General features: G+C 45.7%; 1 protein-coding gene across 1 annotated transcript in view; it reads left to right on the plus strand.

The window, feature by feature from the left end:
• The first annotated feature begins 943 nt into the window (after positions 1 to 943).
• Positions 944 to 20,071, plus strand: part of PDIA5 (protein disulfide isomerase family A member 5) — a 128,874-nt gene continuing 109,746 nt past the window's right edge. Inside the window, exons 1-2 of the mRNA XM_045032179.1 lie at positions 944 to 1,033; positions 17,760 to 17,886. Coding sequence (XP_044888114.1) covers positions 1,013 to 1,033; positions 17,760 to 17,886 — 148 coding nt within the window. The 5' untranslated portion in view covers positions 944 to 1,012. The remainder of the gene's footprint in view (positions 1,034 to 17,759; positions 17,887 to 20,071) is intronic.

Consider the following 20,071-nt stretch of genomic DNA (forward strand, 5'->3'; position numbering starts at 1 on the left):
CACATCTGCCCGCTCCATGACCAGCAATTAATCCTGTCCCCCACTCCTCTCATAAATTCTGTCCCCAGCCATCCCTCCCATTAGTTTAGCAGATGTAGGGGCTGAGGGGCAGAATTAGGGTGTTTTCCTTATATAGACTCCTATTACCCCCTACCCCCATCCCGATTTTTCACACTTGCTGTCTGGTCACCTTAGCCAGAATTGATTTGTGGCAGAATCACTTGCTGGGCAGGAGTGGAGCTGGTGGGTGGGGCGGGGGGAGCATGACATGGAATTAATTAATCAGCATGTTGGGGAGAAGCTGGAAGCCCCATGCCACCGAGAACTCCAGCAATGGAGGCCAAAATCACCGTACTCGCTCCATTTGGGGGCCTTGGCAGCACTGATTCTCTGTCTCACACACATGTGGGCAGGGCGAGTTCAAAAATCAAACCAGCCCAGCCACCGCAATCTGATCAATTGTCTGGCCTAACCTCTTGCAGCAGGGCGGGCGGGGGTGTCTGACTCATGATTTTTGGTCATTTCGGGGTGGCCGTACCGCATGGTCCCGCCTCTGAGCAAAACCTCAGCTGAGATGGGCTCAGACCCCCGGGGATACCCCAGGACCGGCAACACGCCTGGGCTCCAGCCTGAGCTGCCTGTGGTTTGCCTGGGTGGGGACGGTGTGTGGGGGCCCTGAGCAGTCCTGGGGGGGGCAGCACGGTGCCCCTCTGACTGTGCACGTGCTCTCTGCAGACCGAGCCCCCAGGCACTCGGTGTCAAGCAATTGCCCGGGGGAGGAGAGTTGCTGCTGCTCTTCTCTTTCCCCATCTGCCACGCGCCCCTGCCACGCGCCACGCCGCCAGGACAAAACTACAACCCCCGGCATGCCGCGCGCCCCTTCCCTCCTCCCCGGGAGCGGGGCTCCCCGTGGAGTGCGCATGCGTAGCCAGACGTGGCAGCCGCCGCCGGCAGCCGCAGCACGAGAGGGGGGCGGCTCCGGCTGGGCACGGAGCGCTCTGCGGGGAGGAGGATGCTGCTGCTCGGACTCCTGGTAGGCGCCTGGCGGGGGCTGCCCGCAGGCAGGGGCGCGGGCGGGGGGGCGCGGGGGGGGGAGCCGCCCCCCCCCCCGTGTGCCGCGCTCGCTCTCACCGTGGCTGCGCGGCAGCAAGTTGCCCGGGCAGTTCTGGCAGCCGCCGCTGAAGTTGAACTTCGCCGGGAGCCTGCAGGCGAGTCCCCAGCGGCTCCTGCTGGGGCAGCCGCTGCCCGGCCGGCGGCTGTGGCTGGGCTCGCGGTCCCCCGCCGCCGCCAAGGTGCGGGCGCTGGCGCTTCACGCCGCCCGCAACACACACACACGCCTGGCCCCTTCCCCGCCGCCCCCCGATGACCCCTGTCAGATTTCCTACCTGCGTGCCGTGTATGGGCTGTTCGGGGGCCGGGTGGGGGGGTTTATATAACACTCCGGAGTGGCCCTCTGACATGCATCCTGCGTGGTGGTGCAATATTCCAGGGCATCCAGTTTCAAGTGCAGAAAAGTGTTGCTGATGAGAAAGGGCTGGGGGATTTCAAGTCAGCTGCAAAAGGGGCAGAGTTGGGTTAAGCTTTGGGTAAAATGTAAACGTGTATATATTGCAGCAGGTTTGAAATACCAAAGCCTTTCCCCATCAACAGCACTTTTTGCACTTGGGATGGATACTTGCAATATTTTAGTGTATCAGAGGGGTAGCCGTGTTAGTCTGGATCTGTAAAAGCAGCAGAGAGTCCTGTGGGACCTTATAGACTAACAGATGTATTGGAGCATGAGCTTTCCGACGAAGTGGGTACTCACCCACGAAAGCTCATGCTCCAGTACGTCTGTTAGTCTATAAGGTGCCACGGGACTCTTTGCTGCTTTTAAAATATTACGATATCACATGGGATGCATCTACGGCTGGCACCCTGTAATATTATATAATCATTATAGAACAGTCTATACAAATATATTTATATTTAATGATCCTTTCAGGTATTAAAGGTGTGTAGTCCTGAGGGGATCCTTTGAAATGTTTTATAACATAAGGCTATAATGCTGCAGGGACATCCAACACTCAGGGTAATCGTGCTATTAGATGGAGGAGGCATTGGCATTTCAAACCTGCTACAAAATGGGTTTAACTTTGTGCTAAGTAAATGCATTTTTAAACAATATCCTTTAGATTCTATAGGTATGTTTGTATATGTCATAGAAATATAAAATAACTAGAGAATATGTAAATACTGCAACACCGTAGGGTATTCTATGTAGAAAAAATTCCCCTGAGGAGACTGCTGGCCCTGAGGCAATTAGCTTTGACATTTTGTGTCTCACATGGCTTTACTCTGGGGTATCTGGCCCCTTCTGACTTTGCCAGTTGCTGAGGTGAACTTTGAATTGTTTCTCCATTTTTCCTTTGGGGGCTTTATTTTCAAAACAGGGTGATTTTCTTCTTTTATTTTGTTTCCTTTCACCTATTTTTTTCATAATGTACTCTCCCCACCTTCTAAAAACATTTCCATTCTGCCAATGAAATAATCTATACGTATTTCTTTATAACTTTGTAAAATATGAGAGACACTATTATTAATGGTCAAGGGAATATTTCTGTGATCAATATTACGTATTAGATTAATTTCTTTTTTTGATTGATCAGTTCACATAGTAACTAATTAGAAACAAAAGTTCCTGCATGATGAAGTGTGGCTTATTCTGTTGAAATTCCTTTTAAGGAGATCTGATTTGGTGACATTGCCTCTTTTAAATCATAAATTTCTATAAAAAATAAACATTACCACTGAAAATGGATTTATTAAAGATGTCTGTATAGTTACTTTCTATAGCTTTTTCCATGATACGTTTGTATGTGTGTACTCCGATTACAGATATCCAAAACAATGTGGAAATCTTAAACTTTAACTGGGCACTGAGTGACAAATTGTATGACAGCACATCCAGGATATCTAGGCACATTACGTTTAAATTCTATGAAAGAGAATGGCAAAATAATGCTGTTTTGTACCTTAGACTCATAGGCCTGCAAAAAGATGCTTTTAAAACTGATTCTTTGAAAGTTTAGTATAAATATGTAAAAAGATTGGTTAACATGAATACTTGCATTCACTCTTTTGTTGAACTGATTTAGTAGAAATATATTTCTTTCCCTTCTCTTTACAAAAAAGTTAATAATTAATGATAAACGGTGTTTATTTTCTCATGCGCAGACAATCCAAAATACATGGCAGAAATACAACTATATGAAGCAAGTGGCAGAATTGCTAGAATTTTTATGGTGTGAGGATTGCCCCCATTGCATTGGAAATTAAAACATAATGTTGGAGTTGCTGTTCTAGGACAGAACTATTGGCCCATCTAGACTAATCTCTTGCTTCTGACAGTGGCCTAGATATCCGTTGGTTCAAAGAATGACGGAAAAGAACTACACATTCTGCACAGCTGGTTGCATGTACCTGAAGCACAGAGTTCACTAGCATTTGTAGCTGTGTAAGTGTCTAATTGAAGTGAAGCTGAACTGTGGAGCCAAACTCTTTCTAAAATTTGAAGATGTCTTGATTCAAGGTTTTGTATCAGGCTCCTCTTTAGTATGTGAAGCATTTGTCTCAATAATAGCTGTGGCAGTGAAAGTCCCAGGTTGATTATACAATTTGGACCAAGATTATGCTAGTGGAGTTACACCAGTGATGAGTTTGATCCTAGGTCTTTAAAAATAAATACAAATTCTTATATCTATTTCCTCTTTTTTCTTATCAGATTGGAGATCATTATACCATTCCCTTTCTATATGTAGCCAGCTGTCATAATTCCTCTTCTCTTTTCCAGATGAAATAATCTTAAATCTTCTAAATCTCTTTGTATAGCACTCTCTGACTCTAAAATTCTTGTTGCCTTTCTCTGGATCTTTTTTATTACAGTCATGTCCTTTTTGAGATAAGATGAGCAAAAGTGAATGTGGTATTCTAAGTGAAATTACATGGTGCCATTATAATTTATCCACATTATTCTCACTCTCCTTCTTAATGTACCCCAACGCTTTATTTGCTCTTTGCTGCTGCACACTGAACAGATGTCTTAATTGAGCTGTTGATTGTACTGATGCTTTACCCATCAGTGTGTACAAGTAATTTAAATTCTTTCTTCCAATTTTCGTTATCTTGAACTTGAAGGTGTGTGTCCTCTTGAAATTTTACTTCAAGGTAAAAAAAATAAAAATAAATTAGCCTATGGTCTTGATACAGCAAAGTCTGTGATTAACTTTATGCACTCACTAATTTACCATAAAGTTAAACGTTTGCATGAGACTTTGTAGGATCAGGGTCTTAGTCTTGATTTTAGTGAAGATAGTGTTAACTAGTAATTAGAGCAGAGGATAAGGAATCAGGAGACCATTTCCAGCCCTGACTTGCTCTGTTACATTGGACTGGTAACGAAGGTCCTGATTTTCGTAAGTAACCTCAATTTTGGGGTGTGGACTTCTGAGATTTTTCCAGAAGTGCTGAGCACCTGCAGCTTTCTCTTTGATGTCAACTGGCATTGTAAGGTGCTCGGCACTTCTAAAAATCTGAGTTAAGTGCCCCAAATTAGAGGCTGCTTTTGAAAATCTAGATTTTAACCTCTTTCTAGCTCAGGTTTCCCATCTGTAAAATGGAGATGGTTCACATGCCTCTGTAAAGAACTTTATGATCCTCTAAAGAAAAGCACCAGAAAGCAAATGATTATTCCTAATGCAGTGAATTATATCAGGAAAGTTACTGCAATAATCTGTGTTATTTGTAAAGTCTTCCTTACGGATGTCCAAGTAATATGATAATCAAATTGTGTGCAACCACATAGTGCTGTGGTATACCTTTTAAAGATACTTCCCTTTTCAGTATATCAAATGATTGATTAAATCTTATAACTCAGGGCAAAACCTGGTGGTTGTAGGAGTCAGGAAGGCATCTTCCTTCAGTGCACAATATTGCCCAACTGATAAGGTGGAAAGTAAACCTTCTTGTGGTGCATAAGGTGTAGACTGTGCCAGAGGCAGGATAATTACCGCTTCTACAGCATTCCACATCTCTGGAGTACTTTGCAAACATTGACTGACCCTCACAACATCCCTCGGAGGTAGGTGACTGAATGCTGTTGGCATCATTTTACCGATAGGGAAACTGAGCTCAGACAGTTTGACTTTTCTGAAGACGTTCTACACATAGGTGACAGGGTCAGGATTAGAATTCAGGAGCTCCTGGTTCCCAGACCATTTCTGAGCCTATTAGAGTAGACCATAGTGTCTGAGTTGGTGTGGCAAGTACTCTTGTGTGTGTCATAGGGACACTGCGGACTTTAGACCCTCTCATAAATACAGATATGTGCATGTGTCTATTTTGTCCCTATCCCAACTCAAAATGTTCATTTCAAAAAGCGATCCCCTGGGTAAAATCTCAGCTATCCCTCCAGAACCAAACCTTGACTCTTGAATTGGTTTTGGTTCACAGGCGTACGCTTGATGATACTTGTATAGAGTGAGATCCTGTTTCCATTGAAGTCAATGGGAAAACTCCCACTGACTTCAGTGAGGCCAGGTTTTCACCTGTAGGGTCAAAAGTGAGTGCTCAGCTTTACAAAGTCCTGACCAGAGAAGCTTATGGTTTACATGTATGACCTTTAGATGATGTTTGTGAAGAAATAAAAGCAAATGATTGAGTTGGGGTAATTAGCAAATGTCTTGTGATTGGAGGACTAGACTGGGACTCGGGAGACCTTTTCTGCTCCTGGCGCTGCCGCTGGCCAGTTGTGTGACCTTGAGCAACTCTGTGACTGTTTCTCCAGCTGTAAAATGGGGCGTAACGATATTGAGCCCCTTTGATAAAGTGGTTTGAGGGCTATGGATGAAAAACTCAGTATACGAGCTATTATTCTCAGTTGCGAGATTTTTGTTTCTTTTTTGCTTATGCTTTTTTGGGGTAGGGCTAGGCTTGTAAGGACTCTGGCAGTCAGCTTCAATATTATGACACAACAGGCCACTGAAACTAGCATGGAGCTAATTTCAATGTCCTGGTAGCTCATGGGAGCAGAACTGGTAGTGTGAAGGGAGGGACAGTGAGATATGTGCACCTGCAAAACAAAGATGACAGAGTTAATCCCAATTTTGGCAGCTTTAATGCAATGTGCTATCTTTGGTTGTGTTGATATGACTTTAATACCTGCTCTGCATCGGTGAGAGGTTTCTTTTACTTAAAGATGAAGCATAGTGTGATCATGCCCCCATGATCTACATATTTGTGAATTCTCATAATGGCTCTGACACTGCCTCTGTCTGGCCATAGTCAAATCACTTAACCTCTGTGTGAATGTTATTCCTGCTGTTAAATTAAGATAATACTCCTTATCAGCATGGCTGGGATGTTATGGGGATTGAGTAGGTAATGTTTGTGCAATGCTTTGACAATATAAAGGATTTTGTAAGTGCTAAGTATTATTAGAGTTCATCCCTTCCCCCCCCCAAATCCCATTAGTGAAGTGCAATTTCTTTCTTTGGTCTCAGATATCGAATAAATGATACTGTATCTCTTTACACTGCCTCAAAACTACTGTCTAGCCATAGATAATATGGCACACACTCTTTTTCTCATGCCCTTAATTTTTAAAATTACACAAATGTGTTCATTCATGAATTGATATCTGGGACAAATATTAAACAGAATGTCAATAAAATAATATGTTGCACCAATGCTGGATTTGATGAGAAATTGAACTTTACATTCATAACAAGGAGAAAATTCTTTGTCAGCATTGGTAATTGACCATATTACAATCGTGTGTTAATTAGTAAATAGTTGTGCAGGTTTTCCTTCACTAAGCATTTTAAAACCAGTGATGTGCAGTATAATTAATGGGTTACACAGAGCTTGAAACAACTGTTAGGACAAACGCTATATTATGCCTGTAGTTTAAGTACTGTGCAGAACAATAGGCACTAGTCAAATTTCGACATCACCATGGTATTTTTCACTATCCTCTTGATTTAGAATGTGAATTATGCAAATACCATGTTACCTTTAATGTATTGTTTATAGTGTTCCTTATTTTAAGGGTATGTCTATACTGCAGTTTGAGGTGTGATTGCAGCGTGGGTAAGATACCTAATCTAGCAGTGAAAACACAGCGGCGTGGGCTAGCAATGCAATACGTACTCAGGGTCCTTGGCAGCCTTGTACGGCCTACCCTAAAACCTGCACTGCTGTATCTTCACTGCTATTTTTAGCTGAGGTAGCATGGGAATGGTAACTGGTGTTGCAGTTACACCTCTGATTGCAGTGTAGACGTACCCTAACTTTAGGGTAGAACATAAATATCATGATGTTATCTCTGTGTCACCTCTTCTGTTGGAGGAAGGAAGAAATGATGTTTGTCCTTTTAGTTACTATGCATCATAACTGAAAATGCATCAGTGCTTTTTGGCTGTGTGTTGTTCCTTAAAAGGCTAGAGGTAAGGATTAATGATTCTCTTCATAATTTGGATCAGGAAAGGGCCATTTTTCTCTCAAGAAAAATGAACATAAGTAGAAAAGTCAGATGGGATTTGCAATCCTAACTCTACATTAGTTGAGACTTCTTCCTTTTTTTTATATGCATTGTCAGTACCACAGTGGTTAAGAAAAGGTCATGTTACTGGTCCGATGGGTACCATAGATGCTGTTTATATTTTTATTTTGTACATTCATAAACTGGAGATTTACTTATGACTACTAAAATCTGAGGCCAAAATGTTATGCTTTCTTTGGTCCAAATATGAAGAACGCAGCAGTTTTCTTGAAGCTTTCAGAATACAGAGTTCTAAATACCTTCATGTAACGGGGGGGAACCCCATTGTTTCTGATCTGATTTGATTAAAATGTTTCTTCAGCTATTTTAGATATTAATCATAAACAAAAATGGGGGACTGTTTGACTTACCACTTTCTGTCTCACAAGACATTTGTTACAAATGGCTCAGTGATCAAGGCAGCACCATCCTGAATGTAGACAGTGGTAACGAAAAGGTGTGTGTGTGGGTGGAAAGAAAGCAATTATTGCACAAGGTCAAAAGCAGTTTACATGAGGAGCTAGGAAGATAAAAAGCCTATTAACATTTTTTCTCTCTTAAACAAAGGGGTCTACATTTTCCAGAGTGACTACTTAATGTGGGTGATGCAAATTTTGACATGCCCAACATGAGACAATCTAAAGGGACCTAGTGTTCAGATAGTGCTGCCTGCCTGCTATCTGAAAATCAGCCCTCTTTGAGGTGTTTCTCATTGAACACCTAAAATCACTAGTCACTTTTGAGTAGGTCTACATAAGTTGTTTGGATATCAGAGATTTGGGGAAAAAAAAAACTACCAGGAAAATTAATTTTAGATGTTTTTGTGAATCCTTCATATATGGGTTTACCCTTTAGCTTTTGGTGATTATTATAGAACATGTATAATAATACAATATACAGGTTTCAGAGTAGCAGCCGTGTTAGTCTGTATCCGCAAAAAGAACAGGAGTACTTGTGGCACCTTAGAGACTAACAAATTTATTTGAGCATAAGCTTTCGTGGGCTACCGCCCACTTCGTCGGATGCATAGACTGGAACATACAGCAAGAAGATATTTATACATACAGAGAACATGAAAAGGTGGAAGTAGCCATACCAACTGTAAGAGGCCTATCAATTGAGATGAGCTATCATCAGCAGGAGGAAAAAAAACTTTTGAAGTGATAATGGAGATGACCTATATACGTTGTATGTATATGTTATAGTATGCGTTACAGTAGCTTTCACCATGCTGTGGTTTCTGTTAAATCCTGTTATAAAAGATGTCTCTGATTCATGATTATCACGCCTTCATACATGTACCTGGCACAGCTTATTTCAAGTGTGCTAGCAATTGCATTTAAAAAAAATAATCAAAAACGTGTATTAGAGGAGGGAAAACAGTAGTCATGAGTGACTATTTCAATTTGTCTAGACGGGGAAAATCCTTCTCAGTTTTGGCAGTATGTGACTATTTAAAAGTAGTGGAAGATCCAAGAGAACTAACTTTTAAAGAAAGTTGCAAATACAGCATAAAGCACTGCCACAGGATTTGCTATAGGAATTGGTAGGAAAAGGATGGGCAAAGCCAGTCTGGCTATAAGGATTGCCTGCTCTTTCCCATCTCACCCTGGCAAGTGAAAGACCTTTTTTGGGTTGTCCTGCCCGGAATATGTGTTGCTCCTCTTGTAAAGAAATAAGAACTTATTTAAAGTCTATAATCTCCGTAACTGTGTGGAATTTCAAGGCAGTCTTGATGTCCTTCTAAACGCTGATTAGGAGAATCGTGTAAAACGGATTTTTTGTCAGGCAAGGTCTATTTCATACACACAGGATGACTTAATATTCTTATTAAGAGTGACTAAATGCTGCTGTGCCAAAATGAGGACACTTGAGAGGGTGACTGTGCTAAGGTGGGGAGTCCCTTTCAAAGACGAGTTGCAGGAGAGTTGGTGGTGTCATCAGTTGAGTTAGGGGAGTCTGGAGAAGTCATTACATACAGGAAGACCATGTTTTCATGGCAGGATGCTAGGACCTCCTGGTACTTGTATTAGAACCCAAATTACTTTCATGGCCCCAAAAAATACACATTGCCATCAGTGAGACTTTCAAAGGTAGGTATGTGCAGTAGCACACACCTGGTTTATGCATGCCAATACCAATTGTGCACGTAGAAATCAGATATTTGTACATACACTTGGCCAGTTAGGTGCCATTTTGGCTATATGCCTGTGCAAATACTGAAGTCACATAGATATGTTTGATTATGACTAAGGCTGCGAGTTTGTCACAGAGATCACAGAAGTCACAGATTTCGTGACTTTCTGGGATTTCCGTGATGTCTGCAGCGGCCAGTGTGGCTGGCTCAAGGGCCGCCTGAGGGTCAGCTGCACCGGCCACTGCTGGGGCAGTCTTGGGCCACTGCCCCTTCTCCCCCCCCTCCAGCAGCAGCAGGAGATTGGGTGGGGGACAGGGCTCAGGGCCGAGGGATGGATGCGGGAGGGGGTGAGGGCTCTGGGTGGTGCTTACCTAGGGGTTGGGGGGAAAGCTCCCCAGATCGGTAACATCCCTCAGCTCCTAGGTGCAGGCGTGGCCAGGCAGCTGTGTGTGCTGCCTCTGCCTGCAGGCACTGCCCCCGCAGCTCCTGTTGGCTGCATTTCCCGGCCAATGGGAACTGCAGAGCCGGTGCTTGGGGTGGAGGCAGAATGCAGAGCTGCCTGGCCATTCCAGGAGCTGCGGGAGGGGGATGTCGCTGCTTCTGGGGAGGTGCAGAGCCAGGTAGGGAGTCTGCCAGCCCAACCAACTGCCCCCCGCCCACCAAAGAACCAGCAGGGGTCCCGGGCCGCCTGCCACCACCTGTGCCCCCAGCACAAGCGGGGGGTTCTGGTTAGTGTACTGTTGCCACCCCCAGCACCCGTGGTGCCTCCCGGGCTGCACTCTTTTCCACCACCCCCTGCCCCGGTCCCCCTGATTTAGTCAAGGTTATATAGTATAAAACAGAGGTGGGCAAACTACAGCTGGCGGGCCACATCCAGCCTGCAGGACCGTCCTGCCCTGCCCTTGAGCTCCCGTCCGGGGAGGCGAGCTCCCGGCCCCTCCCCTGCTGTCCCCCCACCCCCGCAGCCTCAGCTCGCCGCGCTGTCAGTGCTCTGGGTGGCGGGGCTGCGAGCTCCTGCCGCTCTGAGCGGCATGGTAAGGGAGCCGGGGGGGGGGCGGGCGTTGGATAAGGGGCAGGGGGTCCTGAGGGGCAGTCAGGGGACAGAGAGCGGTTGGATGGGATGGAGATTTTGAGGGGGGGGGCAATTGGGACAAGGAGCAGAGGGCGGTTGGATATGGGGTGGGAGTCCTGGGGGGCCTGTCAGGGTGCGGGGGTGTGGATAGGAGTCGGGGCAATCGGGACAGGGAGCAGGGAGGTGGGGTTCCGGGGGGGCTTTTAGGTGTGGGGGGCCCTGGGAGGGGGCATCAGGGGACAAGGACTGGGGGGGTTGCATGGGTCAGAGGTTCTGAGGGGGGCAGTCAGGGGGCGGGGACCAGGCTGTTTGGGGAGGCACAGCCTTCCTTACCTGGGCCTCCATACAGTTTTGGAATCCCGATGTGGCCCTCGGGCCAAAAAGTTTGCCCACTCCTGGTATAAGTCATGGATAGGTCACAAGCCCGTGAATTTTTGTTTACTGCCTGACCTGTCCATGACTTTTACTAAAAATACCCGTGACTAAAACGCAGTCTTAGTTATGAATGCATAAGTTAAATGTGTGCAAATGCATGCATAGACTTTCACACTTCTCATACTGGAAGCCAGGGCCCACGTTACAAATATAGGAAAGTTTTCTCCTAACAATGGTAACTTTTTGACAGTATCCTTTTTTTGTTTAACTTTGATACACCATATGAAGCAAAGCTGTGTTCCACTTTTGGGTAGTAAATGTGCCTTGTTCATTTGCATTGTTCAGCACAAAAGTGGACTTCCAAGTTTGAAGATTACTGTGTGTTCAGTGTAATTGTGTGAAATGCCCTGGTGCTTTTGTGAGCTGTTGTGGGGCTAGTTGTATAAGTTAAACCACACACCCAGCTATAGTGGTTCTTTTTTTGAGTCATACTCAATATGGATAACCGGGTGTAAATATGAAAAAAGCATTCTGAGAATTGTTTAAATAGCATTATCTTTTGTTGTTGCAAAACCAGCTTAGTAGCCTTATAGGAGCTTGAATACACTCTTACCTCTCTTTAAACTCCCGATGATTTTGGAGTGAACATAAGGAATAACAAAAAAATTATTCAAAATGTCATTTGCCCTGTAGGTGACTTACAGACCATTACTTACACACCTACCCCCCCCGGGGCCAGTGAGAGTGGATTTTAGGCGTTCCTGAAAACCCAATTGTCACTTGAGCAACACCTCTTATTATAGTGGGGCAGTAGGTTGAGACAAACTTGCTGTTTAACAGCTGATTCTTCTAACAACCTGTAGGAATCACTAGCTTAGAGATAATGGAAAAGCTCAGAAGGAAAGAGTAAGCTAAATGGAAAGACTTAAATATATATCTTGATGTGGTGGTCAGGGACAGAGTAAAACCCTGCAGCTGAATCTCATGATCTTATAACTCCGTATATTCAAATAGGAAAACACATCTTGTTCTGAGTACTGTAAGCAATTATAGGACCTTTTACACGGTCTAGCTCAGATACTATTATGATGAGGGCAGTGTAAGAATCTAGCTAGAATGCTAGTATTTATAGAAATAAATCCAGATCCTGGAGACAGGGCATGGGTTAGGCTGACCAGATAGCAAGTGTCAAAAATCGGGACAGGAGGTGGGGGGTAATAGGTGCCTATGTGAGAGAGTCCCCAAAATTAGGACTGTCCCTATAAAATCGGGACATCTGGTCACCCTAGCATGGGTAAAACAGAGTGGAACTGAGCTCTGCCACCTCAGGGCTCTTCTCCACGCAGAGTCCTAAAGGCAGGTGGCCTTGAGACATCTTCATGTCATAGTGCCTCTCCTTGAAGGCCTCCGCCAAATTTTCCTACTGCTGATGTGCACAGTGCCACAACTGTTGTTTGTATTTTCATAGAGCCTAAGAGCCCAACTCTTTTTTGCTAAGCACTGTACAAGCACAGAACAAAAACACAATCCCTGGCCAGAGAGCTTGAGATCTTAGAAAATTGTTGGCTTGACCTCACTCTTTCATGATATCTTTAGAGAGAAGGCACTTCTTAAACAGCGGGCATGTTGCTTTAATATTCCCTCTACTGTCAAGGATTCCAGAAGTCCATTCCCACATGAAGCTACCAGTCTTGCTGGGCTTTTCATGAATAGTTTTGAATATTTTGGTTTCTTTGATCAAATGGCAGGTCGGCTTCATTTGTTTCTTATTTATAGTGCTCCATGCACGTGCATAGTGCTTCCTGAGACAGACAAAGTCAGACTTCCTGCCTGCGGGAGTCTGTCACCTTTCCTGGCCCCTTCTTTGTAGTATGAGCTCATCCTCTTCTGTCTCCTGGATTTGAACAATGACTAAAGCATTTAATGCAGTGCTGGCTGGCTTGTAACCCCTTCTACAAAGACTTGGACAAAAAGTCTGGTGTAAGTCTATCCCTGAATCCCATCTTGGTATCCAGCTAAGGTAGCAGTGGATGTGCAAGTCAGCCTTCTCCGCGCTAGACTTCTTTGCTGTGGATTTTCAAATGAACCTCAGGGAGATAGGTGACCAGTTCTTATTGCACCAGTTTCAGTGGGAGTTGGATTGTCTTGACAGCCACCGGCCTTGTTTCTTAATTACCTGCTGGTGCATCTCCAGACCAGCTGCTAGCGTTTTAACCCTTGTGTTGACTGAACCATGCCTGGAGCAGAGCTATTTGAGCTGATGGTTGAAATCCAGGCCAGTATTGGTGGCACCGTGTCTGCATTAATGCTAGTTGTCCCATTGTTGCTGCTCGGTTTGGTGGTAGCAAGGGTGAGGGATCTTAAGGGGCCTTGTCTACACTAGACATTTTTTCTTATGTCTGAGGATGGTCTCAATTTATTGATTTTAAACTTGAGAGATTCAGAGAACACAAACCTGACGAATTCTTATCAATTTGCAAATGCTATGTCCCTCAAACTCTTATCACAAGGCGATGAACTTGCAGACACCAGCTGTAACCTACCAATATTGATGCACAGCCTTAGAGTCATAGGCGCTGACTCTGTGGGTGCTCCGGGACCGGAGCACCCATGGGGAAAAATCGGCGGGCAGCTCCCCCCCTCCGATCACCTCCGCCTCCTCCCCTGAGCGTGCCGTGTGCCTGCTTTGTCCCCTTAGCTCCCAGCTCTTGTGCCGCGAAACAGCTGTTTTCTGCGGCTGGGAGGGAAGGGAGGGGGGGTACGCGGGGGCTCGGGGAAGAGGCCGGAGAAGGGATTTGGGGAAGGGGTCCAATAGGGGCAGGGAGGGGGAGGAGTTGGGGTGGGGACTTTAGGGAAGGGGTTGGTATGGGGGCAGGGCAGGGGCAGGAAAAGGGTGGAGTCAGGGCTGGGGGCAGGGGGGCACGAGCACCCACTGGCACTGGGGAAAGTTGGCACCTATGCTTAGACTGATATGCAATTGCTATATTCATGTATAACTCAATACTTTCAGATCGAACCTTGGTTTCTTGTGGCTGCAACATTTATCTTAATTCTGAGAAGGTGACAATGATTTATTTGGTGAGGGCGATCAGTGTACTTGGCATGCTGCAGTACCTGGCACCTGCCCCAGTGGATTTATGATCTAAAATGGACAGGCACTTGGGGATCACAATGATTGGTGTGGTAGAAGAATGAATGAATAACCCACATTGATAGCTGCAGAGCAAATTGTACTAGGTAGCAATGGATATGTGCAGTGCAAGGGGCTTCCCCTTTAAGGGGACTGCAGTTACACCAGCACAACAAATTCTGTGTTGGTGACAACACGTACGCGGCTGTCATTAAAGTCACTGTTTCCTGAATCCATGTTTTCAACGGAAGTATAACTCTGTCATAAAAATTCACTGAAATTGGCTGCACAGCTTCTCTGTCTGGAAAAGACACAATTTTTCTTCCAAACTATCAGTAAATCTATACAAGTGCTTTTAAATAAAGTTTACCAGTTTATGCTGCAGCCTGGTGTTAGTGACATTTTGGAAATGGCTTTGAGTTTTAAACTCAGATTTTCTCAGACAATGATTCCATAGTGTAGTCTTATTGATTTTTGGTTTCCTAGACAAATAAAAAGTGCATAGTTTCAGCCTCTCTTTCTTGCATGCTAGACAAATTTGGCAATCCCTAACCTGAGCAGATTTTTGAAAAACCTGTTATAGTTCTGGTATAAAGTTGTGAGAACTTCAATCATGCCCATCCCCCCTCCCCTTTTTTTCTTTTTAAAAGAAAAATAATTATACGGATTGTGTAAACAGACCCTTTTCAGTCCATGTGTTAAATTCATCCCATTCATTGACGCCTGTGGAATTCCATGAAGCTGAATTTCGGTATGTGTAACCCCCTTAACACAGTGCAGCTATCTGTCCCTTCTAATAGCTAGAACGTGTATTCGTTTAGCTCAAGCAGTATACTTGTATCAACACTGCTGACTCCAGGGATTGAACTGTGGACCTCTCCAAAAGAGCCCCTGCTGCTTGAGCTAAAGGAGCAAGCCTGTTTTATTTTGGAGGTCGGAGTGGATTTACAAATCTCTATCTGTTGTCTAACCACTAGAGTGAGACTAAGAATCATACTCTGTTGGGAGGTTACATGTGGAGTGGGGTAACTTGTTCATTTATAGGTGTACGTGACTTTTTACAACTACAGAGTAAGTGTCAGTATAGTTTTCTGTAACTTTAGGGTCCCAAACAATGTATTTCATTCCCAGGGCTAATACTCTGTCCAATCAGGAATTTGAAATATCTTTTCTTCGGAAATGTCTGCCACCAAATAACATCGCTTTTAGGGATTTTGGGTTTTGTTTTTCGGCCTTGATGACAAGCTGTTGCTTGTAAATAATTTTGCATTTCATTGCAAATTTAGTGCCTGGAGCAGAGAGCTCTGACTTTGATTGGCTAAGTGTCTTGCTTTTGAACACAGGTCTGTAGCAGACAGGATGCAACAAGAACTGGCTCTTCCTTTTTCATATGCACTCTGGATGCATGTTTTACAGCTCTCTTGGAATGAGACACTTAACTATTAGTACTGTAATTAGGGAAATGCTGAACCTCTTATTTGTCTTAGGCAAATAAACTAAAGCTTTTAGCTAAGCAATTGAATATTAAGGTTTTCCTGTAAGGTGAAAGTAAACTAGAGAATTTTTCCAGTGAGGCTTCCTATAATCTTTTGATTAGTATGAATGCATTATGATTAGAGTGCAGAAGTGAGGCGAAATGGTCCAGTAGTTAGGATGATTATTACTGGAGGCTACAGTAATGCAAACAAGTAGTAGAGGCCCCAGCTGAGGCGCCGGCCCTGTTGTGCTAGGCTTTTTACATACATAGGCTAAGAGGCTGATAAGGTGTGACAAAAATATCATCCCCATTGTATTGATGGGGGAACAGAGGATACGTCTACACTGCAATTACAAACCTGCAGCTGGCCCATGCTAACTGACTTGGGCTCGAGGGGCTTGAGCCGAGGGTCCGCTGACTTGCAGTGTAGACTTTCAGGCTCCGGCTGCAGCCCAAGATCTGGGACCCTCCCAGCTCCATCCTCAGCCTGAACGTCTATGCCGGGGGTGGCCAACCTGAGCCTGAGAAGGAGCCAGAATTTGCCAAAGAGCCACAGTAATATGTCAGCAGCCCCCGCTCTCAGCGCCTCCCACCCACCGGGAGCCCTGCCAATCAGCACCCCTCCCACCCTCCCCACATCTCCTGATCAGTTGTTTCGTGGCGTTCAGGAGGCTCTGGGGGGAAGGGGGGAGGTGCGAGGGCACAGCAGGCTCAGGGTAGGGGGCAGGAAGGGGTGGAGTGGGGGCAGGGCCTGTGGCAGAGCCAGGGGTTGAGCAGTGAGCACCCTCTGGTACATTGGAAAGTTGGCACCTGTAGCTCCAGCCCCAGAGTTGGTGCCTCTACAAGGAGCCGCATATTAACTTCTGAAGAGAGACATGTGGCTCCGGAGCCACAGGTTGGTCACCTCTGGTCTACGCCATTATTAAGCAGCCCCTTAGCCTAAGCCCCATGAGCCTGAGACAGCTGGCCTGGGCCAACCATACCCGGAGAGGCAGCGAGATGAAGGGCTTGGCTACACTTACAAATTTGCAGCGCTGCAGCAGGGTGTGAAAACACACCCTCTCCAGCGCTGCAAATTGCAGCGCTGCAAAGCGCCAGTGTGGTCAAAGCCCCAGCGCTGGGAGCGCGGCTCCCAGCGCTGTCCGTTATTCCCCACAGGGAGGTGGAGTACGGACAGCGCTGGGAGAGCGCTCTCCCAGCGCTGGCGCTTTGACTACACTTAGCGCTTCAAAGCGCTGCCGCGGCAGCGCTTTGAAGTGTAAGTGTAGCCAAAGCCGAAGTGGCTGGCCCAGGGTCACAGAGGATGTGTGAGAGCAAATCTCCTGACTCAGTTCAGGAGGCTCTCTAAGATACGGGACTGGGAGTTGGGAGATGTGGGGTGAAATCTTGGCCCCTGTGAAGTCAGTGAGATTTTTGCCATTGATTACAGTAGGGGCATGATTTCACCCTTGGATTCTACTCCTGGCTCTATCACTGACTCTGTCACCTTGGGCAAATCCCTTAACCTCACTTTCCCTACTTGTAAAAAAAAAAAAAAAAGAGACAATATTTGTCCCCTTTGAAAAACATTTGTGGATCTACGGGCAAGAATGCTTTATAAGTGCTATATTATTATTTATTATTACAGTGGATAAATAAAATAAGAATTAGGTTACTTGAGGAGCAGATTTTAATGGGTGTGCTTGCACACCTCCTAAATAACTGTCTTGGTGGTGGTGGGAAATATTTATCCAATGCTTGCCAGTTAGGAATTTCTTTGTGGAAATACTTAACATTGCATAGTTCCAGTTTTGATTGAATGGGGTTTTTGTTGTTGTTGCTTTTTGTTTATCAAATTGTTGTGCAACTTTGCTTAAAGCACTAAGTTATCTGAGGTCGGACAGTTTGAAATGCCAGAAAAGTGGTTGGTTTTGGAAGTGCCTTTCTGCATTTGTTTTTCATGCAAGCAGGGAAGTTGTCACTTACATTTCTAACTTCCTGCATCCTTAGGCAGTCCTGCCAGCATGTCTGTTTTCGGCGAAGGTGTCTCCACTCATAGAAAAAATTAGTGACCACAAGGATTTCAAGAAGCTCCTCAGGACACGGAATAACGTATTAGTGCTCTATTCCAAATCTGGTGAGTTCTCCTTTTGCTTTTGACTGTTGTTCTTTGTGCCTGATGAACTAGATTGTGAGCCCCTGGGTACTTATTTAGGTGCCTAAATACAGACTCCTCATGTTTAGCCCTCATTTTTTTAAAACGTTGGCCAGTGTTGTCGTCTTTTCCCTGTACGGTGATGAGCAAGCTCTTGGTGCTCAGTATTTAATAACTGTAATGCACAGTTGTAGTTTAGTGATTAGAGCAAAGGCCTGGGAATCAGGACTCCTGGGTTCTGTTCCCAGCTCTGTTGCTTACTCCCTCTGTGACCTTGGATAGGACACTTCATTTCTCTATGGCTTTGTTTACCAATTGGCAAAAATGGTCACTACAATATCTACCAGTCAGGCTATGTTTTAGTCACGGGTATTTTTAGTAAAAGTCATGGACAGGTCACGGGCAGTAAACAAAAATTCATGACCTGTCCATGACTTGTACTATACACCTGACTGAAACTTGGGTGCTCTGGGGCAGGGGGCAGCCTGGAGGGGGCACGGGTGCTCTGGGGGCGGCGGGGAGCGGTGCATGGTCTGAGACCCCCGCTGCTGCTGGGGAAAGGGGCGGGGGGGGGCGGGGCCGACGGGGCTGGCAGGCTCCCTGGCAGACTCCGCATGGCTCCTGGAAGCAGCCGGCATGTCCCTGCGGCCCCTACATAGGCGGACTTTGGGGTGCTACCAGGGGGGCTCCACATGCTGTCCCTGCACTGAGTGCCCGCTCCACAGCTCCCACTGGCCAGGAACTGTGGCCAATAGGAGCTGTGGGGGCAGCGCCTGCAGGTGGAGGCAGCACAGAGAGCTGCCTGGCCACGCCTCCATCTAGGAGCTGAGGGAGGGACTTGTTGCCACTTCTGGGGAGCCCCACCAAGATAAGCACCACCCAGAGCCCTCACCCCCTCCTACACCCCAAGCCCAACACCCTGCCTCAGCCCTGAGCCCCCTCCTGCACCCAAACTCCTGCTGGTGGGGGAAGGGCGCTGTGGCCCGGGACGGGCCCAGCAGCTCAGGTGGCCCCCGGGCCAGCTGCATCAGTTGCTGCAGAGGTCACGGAGGTCCTGGAAGGTCACAGAATCTGTGACAGTCACAGCCTATCTATCAGACACGGGTATTTCTAATGTGCCTGTCACCATAATATTTAAGTACCAACCTCAGGGTGGTGCATCGTAAGGCAGAATGAATGAACGTTTAGAATACCTAAATCCAGCCATTTGTATTGCTAACACCTTTGGATTTTCTATGGTTGCCTTTTGTCTTAATTACCATAATAGTGGGCCTCTTGTGTCGCTCCCCGTCTCCCTCATCTCATACCATGTCACTTGTCCCTCTAAGATCTTTTCACTGTCGCCTACCAATCTTATTCAAACTCTCCATCCTCCCCTTTAAGGCTGTTCAATCTTGCTCTTATGTACCTCTTTAATCTTATTTCCTCTTGCTCCTTACTCTTCTGCTTTACGTCCTTTTCCTGTTTGTGCCTTTGTATCTTCCTTTGTGCTGCTCCCCAACCTTGGAACAGTTTTCCACTTCTTGGTATGTACCTGCTCTGTCTCTCCCATGCCTCTTAGTTAAAACCAGTGTCTTCCTTGAATTCTCCCCTGCTGATCTTCTCACCAGAGATGTCCCCTCACAAGCCATAACTGAAATCTTGCCCTGTGTCTTTGTGTCGTCAGACACTGATTGCAAGTTCTTTTGGACAGCGGTACTGTCTGGCTCTGTGTGTCATAAAGTACTGGGTATATTTATGGTGCCAGGTAAAAGAAACAGTGCTTTGAGATCCTCGCGGAAATGCAAAATGCTGTTATTGTTGTGGATTTGATGCTCATTTGGCCAGCACACATGAGAACTGCTGATTAGCCGTTAAGTGAGATCAAAACAGTCTCTTTGATGCTGCTGCTGCTTCTCGCCCTCCAGCCCCCGCAAGTACAGTAAGGAAAAGGTAGTAGCCAGGAATTGTTGTTTTTTAATATTCATGTCTCTTGAACTGTTCTTAGTGAGATGGACCCAAATTCTGTTCTCTGTTAAACTGGTGTAAATCGAGTAACCCCATTGACTTCAGTGGAGTTACTCCAAATTTACACTACTGCAACTGAAAGCAGAATTTGGACCCTTAATGTGGTGTTCCAACGTTCTTTCCCCAAAAGAACTATTGTTGATAGAATTCTCCTGTTTGC

The sequence above is a fragment of the Mauremys mutica genome, chromosome 10 (genome assembly GCF_020497125.1).
Source record: "Mauremys mutica isolate MM-2020 ecotype Southern chromosome 10, ASM2049712v1, whole genome shotgun sequence".
Taxonomy (NCBI): Eukaryota; Metazoa; Chordata; order Testudines; family Geoemydidae; genus Mauremys; species Mauremys mutica.